The 5,908-nt window shown below is 35.6% G+C and overlaps 1 protein-coding gene across 1 annotated transcript; it reads left to right on the plus strand.

Annotated features, from left to right (window-relative positions):
* Positions 1-2,118: 2,118 nt before the first annotated feature.
* On the plus strand, positions 2,119-5,542 carry LOC110900314 (protein SICKLE). The gene is made up of 4 exons (XM_022147214.2): positions 2,119-2,397; positions 4,008-4,304; positions 4,931-5,001; positions 5,068-5,542. Exons 1-4 carry the CDS (start codon positions 2,136-2,138, stop codon positions 5,488-5,490), a joined length of 1,053 nt encoding a protein of 350 aa, XP_022002906.2. The 5' UTR covers positions 2,119-2,135; the 3' UTR covers positions 5,491-5,542.
* Positions 5,543-5,908: the final 366 nt, after the last annotated feature.

A 5,908-nucleotide genomic window follows, 5' to 3' on the forward strand; every position in this document is an offset into this window, starting at 1 on the left:
CAAGTTAACACTGTAGATGTAGTGCCCTTTCCAGCAATTTGATTTGAAGAAACCTTGATAGATTTTCTTCTTTCTTTAACGTAAACTGGCAGCATAAGAATGAACAGTAATTTAATAACCCATTCATATAACGTAACTAAATTTGAAATGTTCATTTAATATAATCAGATGGGACCACAACAACATCAAATTAGGTAACCTCTACATACTGGCATTACAAATCATAGTCTAACTGTATCCACCGCTCAGTGAGGTGAACGAAGGTTGAGTGTTAAATTAGACCACATTCAATTTTATCCATGATTTAAACGAGAACGAAATGGTTAATATGGGGTTGTACTGTACCAACCTAATCATTTTAACAAAAAATGGATTTTTCTTTATAATAATGCAACTTTTTTTGACACACAAATTATTTACGTTTTCTTAAAACAATTTAGACCAAAAAATAAAGGCTTTGGGTCGACTCAACCTGTTCCAGTTTGAACCTCTTATAGCTACTAGTAACAATGTTGATTAGTCAAAGGCTCGGTTAAGTCAAAGTATGAGATATTGCTATATATTTGAGTTGCATTCCACTTCGTTTAAAGCTGCATGCATGAAGATATTGAGTCTTTTCTAGGTTTTGTTCACTTACACTGTTGGCAAATTCTTCAACACCCGTGACATTTTTTCTAAGCTGCCCAGGATGCTTTCAAAGCATGCAAACGAACCAAGTCAAGGTAGTAGACGCAACGTCTATGTTTAATATTATATCTCTCACGTTTTGCAGAAACCTTGATATAGCATCCCTGTGCCCAAAAGGATGGGTGAGTTCGGTTTGAATTTTCATTGATCAGGGGGAATATCATCTTCGACTGCAACTTTAAAATTTCAAGAGTCAAATAACCATTGCTTTTCAAGGTCAGTTCAACAAGAATTAATGTTACAAAAAACTTGTTAGTCGTGTTTTCATTCAAGATGAAGGTCTATCGTACCAGTGATGTCTCTTGTAGTCGGTTCAACCGGTAATTCCAACCGATTTTTAAAATTGTGTTTATTAGGACCACATGACACTTTAGTATTTTTGTTGGTGTGGCATTCTACATCATCAGTCACTTGGTAAGTCCAGTCATAATTACTTTTTAACATTTTTCCACAACAAATTAAAAAATAGAGTTAACTTTCGTTTTGCTTCTCGTGGTTTGGTTATTTTAAAGGTTTTGCTCCGATAGTTTAAAAATAGACATTTTCCTCCCTGATCTTTCGAGTTTGTCACCAGTTTGCTCCCTGGCTCTAACTCAGTTAAAACGTTCAATTAAAAGTAGGGGTATTTCGATAGTTTACTCCCTGGCTCTAACTCAATTATAACGTTTAGTTAAAAGTCGCGGTACCCGAGGTCGGCAGATGGTTGTTGAAGGTGGTGGTGGATGACAGTGGCCGGTAGAAAAAGTGGTTGAAAAGATGACCAAATCATAGGGAGCAAAATGGACTCTAAAAAATAAATAAACTCAAAGCGATGGATGGTTTCAAAATGTAGCAATACTTCAGGGTCTTTTAGGTAATTACACTTTAAATTTGGACCAAACCTGTAAGAAAATTAATATAAACAACGTCCGCATAAAAAAACTTTGAAATTTTCCGTTTGTTGAATTGAAGGCTTGCTTTGATTTCTGCAACGTAATACAGGTTTCTTCTCTCTCTTTCTCTCTCGTTCCTGTTTACTCAAATTTCTAATTCGTAGTATACTTATAATATGTATATGTATGTTTCCGTATTGTTCTAGGGTTCGCCAATTCCTGATTTAAGCCCTAATTTGTTGCCAAATTGCTTAAATTAATGTAAACTGGTAACTTATCACGTTTCCAGTCTGATTGCTGCATACGTGTTTGGGTTATTATTATTATTATGTGGTATTATGGAATTGAATTCGTATTTGAGGTTTGAAGTTGCAATCTCTGTGGTTTTGTAATGCCACATTGATCAAATAAGTTATGTTCTGGCTTCTAATAAATCGATATGGTTGTTGTTTATAAATCTCTTACTTCGGGTGCCTTTTATTTATATCAGTTAGTTACCTCACTTACACATCCTGATTTCACATTTCTTATATGTGTGTATGCAATCGTGCAGTATATGTATATATTCTCTGGTCAATGGAAGATTCAACTCAGAGAAGAGAAAGACTAAAAGCTATGCGATTGGAAGCTTCAAAGGAGGATGCAACTCATAACAAAGATCATTCAGCTGTTAGTCTCGCAAACCCGTTACTTGAATCCACAACTAACTCTGAAACTGAGGTGCAGATGACTTCTCGAAGCTTTAGTTATTACACCAACCCAATGGCTGTGTATTCTGGCAACAAGCAGAGGAGCCAGGTCAGCCCTCAGATAACACAGAATATTTCATCCACTCCAAGTAATACCATATGACCTTATTCTTATCACATACTTTTGAATTTCTTATATTATGTGTGCTAATTCGTTGGTGTTCTATATATATTCTTGATTTCACCATTTGAACGTGAAAGCTTATATCTCTGCGTGACTTGTTGGGGCTTAAACGGATAATCATTGAATCTGTGTTTAGTTAATTGACCTTTTAAGATGATTGGATTGGAGGCAAATTACTTTTGAGAGATTGTCACTAAACAAGTAATATTAATTGCGAATTGATGCTATGTTTTTATATATGTAGCAATATGAATATCAAATGGGTGATCATGTTGTACAAGTCTAAACGGGTCAATTTTACTAACCATTCTAGTCAAATTATATTTCTTCAGTAACATTCTTAATTTTTGAGTGATCGAATTAAGAGGTTTTATGAATTACAAATACACTTTGAGCAACTTTCAGCTTGTATGACCCGTTCCCTTTTAAGCCATCTAAAACACATTATTTTACTCATTTATAACTGGAATTGACCCAATTAGTAAATGGGTGGAAATTGCCACTTCTTATGCATACAACGGTAGTTTGATTTTCTTTATATTCATTTTTCTTATGTTTTCGGCAAGCATTAAATTGCCTTTCTTATTAAATATTTTTGATTTTTTAGAATAAAATCGAAACGGTTACTACACGGCCGATTTGTATAGAATAAAATATTTTCCTTCATAACCGGTTTACAACCAAACCGTTTTAACTCAAAATGGTTTTGACCAAAGTTGACCAAACCGAGCCGGTTTTTCTAAAAAAAAAACAATACACCTATACAACATTCTATAGATGAAATAGTTTATGTTGGGCTTAATCACAATTACTTTTTAACATTTTCCCACAATAAATTAAAAAAATAAATAAAGCGATGGATGGTTTCAAAATGTAGCAATACTTCAGGGTCTTTTAGGTAATTACACGTTAAATTTGTACCAAACCAGTAACAAAACTAATATAAACAATGTCCGAAAAGAAAAACTTTGAAATCTTCCGCTTGTTTGTTGAAGACTTGCTTTGATTTCTGCAACGTAATACAGAGGTTACCTCTCTCTCGTTCCTGTTTACTCAAATATTAATTTGAGGTTAAATTTCTCATTGGTAGTATACTTATAATATGTATATATATGTATGTTTCCCTATTGTTCTAGGGTTCTTCGCTAATTCCTGATTTAAGCCCTAATTTGTTGCCAAATTGCTTAAATTCGTATACTTATAATATGTATAACGTTTCCGACTTATTGCTGCATACGCGTTTAGGTAGTTGTTATTGCTGTATTTTGGAATTGAATTCATATCTGAGGTTTGAAGTTGCAATCTCTGTGGTTTTGTAATGCGACATTGATCAAATAAGTTATGTTCTGGCTTCTAATAAATCGATATGGTGGTTGTTTATAAACCTTTTAGATATAAAATTTGTTTGATTTGTTATATGCTTTTAACTTTTAAGCACATTGATATCAGTTGTTGAGTTGAACTGTTGAAGTTGAAACTCTTACTTCTTCGGGTGCCTTTTATTTATATCAGTTAGTTACCTCACTTACACATCCTGATTTCACATTTCTTATATGTGTGTATGCAATCGTGCAGTGTATGTATATATTCTCTGGTCAATGGAAGAGTCAACTCAGAGAAGAGAATGGCTAAAAGCTATGCGATTGGATGCTTCAAAGGAGGATGCAACTCATAACAAAGATCATTCGGTTGTTAGTCTCGCAAACCCGTTACTTGAATCCACAACTAACTCTGAAACTGAGGTGCAGACGACTTCTCGAAGCTTTTGTTATTACACCAACCCAATGGCTGCGTATTCTGGCAACAAGCAGAGGAGCCAGGTCAGCCCTCAGATATCACAGAATATTTCATCCACTCCAAGTAATACCATATGACCTTATTGTTATCACAGAGTTTGAATTTCTTATGTGTGCTAATTCGTTGGTGTTCTATATATATTCTTGATTTCACCATTTGAACGTGAAAGTTTACATCTCTGCGTGACTTGTTGGGGCTTAAACGGATAATCATTGAATCTGTGTTTAGCTAATTGACCTTTTAAGATGCATTGGATTGGAGGCAAATAACTTTTGAGAGATTGTCACTAAACAAGTATTATAAATGGCGAATTGATGCTATGTTTTTATATATGTAGCAATATGAATATCAAATGGGTGATCATGTTGTACAAGTCTAAACGGGTCGATTTACTAACCATTTTAGTCAAATTATATTACTGCAGTAATATTCTTAATTTTTGAGTGATCGACTTAGGAGGTTTTATGAATTATAAATACACTTTGAGCAACTTTCTGCTTGTTTGACCCGTTCCCTTTTAAGCCATCTAAAAAACATTATTTTACTCATTTCTAACTGGAATTGACCCAATCAGTAAATGGGTTGAAATTGCCACTTCTTATGCATACAACAGTAGTTTGATTTTCTTTATATTCATTTTTCTCGGCAAGCATTAAATCGATTTTCTTATTAATTTACATAATTATTTTTTGGTTCAACAGATTTGCAGACCAATGAAACGTTTCTCACCTTCCCTTCAACCCCATATAAACCAATCGCCAAATCCGCAAATGCAACAATCACAGGGATATTATGCAAGTTCTAATCATGCTTGTTCATCTAACCCACCACAAAGTAGCTCTTTACCGAACCCGAGTTGGAGGGGCAAGTCGTCACCCTAGAGGTTACTATAGCCCACCAGGTGTCGGTTTTCCTATCCCGCAAACCCACTTCACAAGTGGTCCAAGATATGGGAGAGGGAGAGGCCATGGGTCAAGGACAGGGTGGAGGGCGAGGGCGAGGGCGGGGCCATAATCAAGTATCGGCAGAAGAACAACGGCCCGATTGTTTCATCAACAAGTCAATGTTGGAAGACCCTTGGAAGTTACTAGAACCCGTAATTTGGAAGTCACTCAAAAAGCAGTGGCTTCCACCTTCTCTTAATGCGAAAAAACCTAGAGTTTCAGAATCTCAAAGACAGTCTAGTTCGCAACCTAACCTTGCTGAAATATTGGCTGCATCTTTTAATGAAGCTGTAGAGGATGTACCCGATGCTGAATGATTTTTCTAAGGTTTTGTTTGGATTTGTTTATGGAGGATGACGTGATGTGCAGACTTTGAATTGATCATAGTCTAGGCCCTCTCACCACGGATCCTATGTGTAGGTCCCTATCCGGTGGAGGATTACGAACCTAAACCTTGTTATACAAACCTACTAGCGAGTGCGGAATCCAAGCTAGCAAGCAAACCGAGTTAGTAGCAAGTAGAGAAACAAACACACAAGATTCACCGATTAACACTAGTTGTATTAATGCAATGAGGGTTCGGTTACAAGCTCAATGTTTACAGAAGTGTTCTATAAACTCTCTAAGTGTGTGTGTGAGTTCTGGACAGAAGGCTCTCAAAGCTCTCTATCTCTCGGTGATGTAAAATGGCAGAACTCTCACTCACACATACATTGCATGGGTATATATATACCC

Source organism: Helianthus annuus, chromosome 13, assembly GCF_002127325.2.
Source record: "Helianthus annuus cultivar XRQ/B chromosome 13, HanXRQr2.0-SUNRISE, whole genome shotgun sequence".
In the NCBI taxonomy this organism is placed as follows: domain Eukaryota; kingdom Viridiplantae; phylum Streptophyta; class Magnoliopsida; order Asterales; family Asteraceae; genus Helianthus; species Helianthus annuus.

What these genes read in the sequence shown, in the direction of transcription:
- LOC110900314 (XM_022147214.2), top strand. Translation starts at nt 2,136, where the DNA reads ATGGAAGATTCAACTCAGAGAAGAGAAAGACTAAAAGCTATGCGATTG. An exon ending in GAATATTTCATCCACTCCAA is followed by an intron (nt 2,398 to 4,007) that starts GTAATACCATAT and finishes GCAATCGTGCAG; the next exon opens with TGTATGTATATATTCTCTGG. An exon ending in CACTCCAAGTAATACCATAT is followed by an intron (nt 4,305 to 4,930) that starts GACCTTATTGTT and finishes TTGGTTCAACAG; the next exon opens with ATTTGCAGACCAATGAAACG.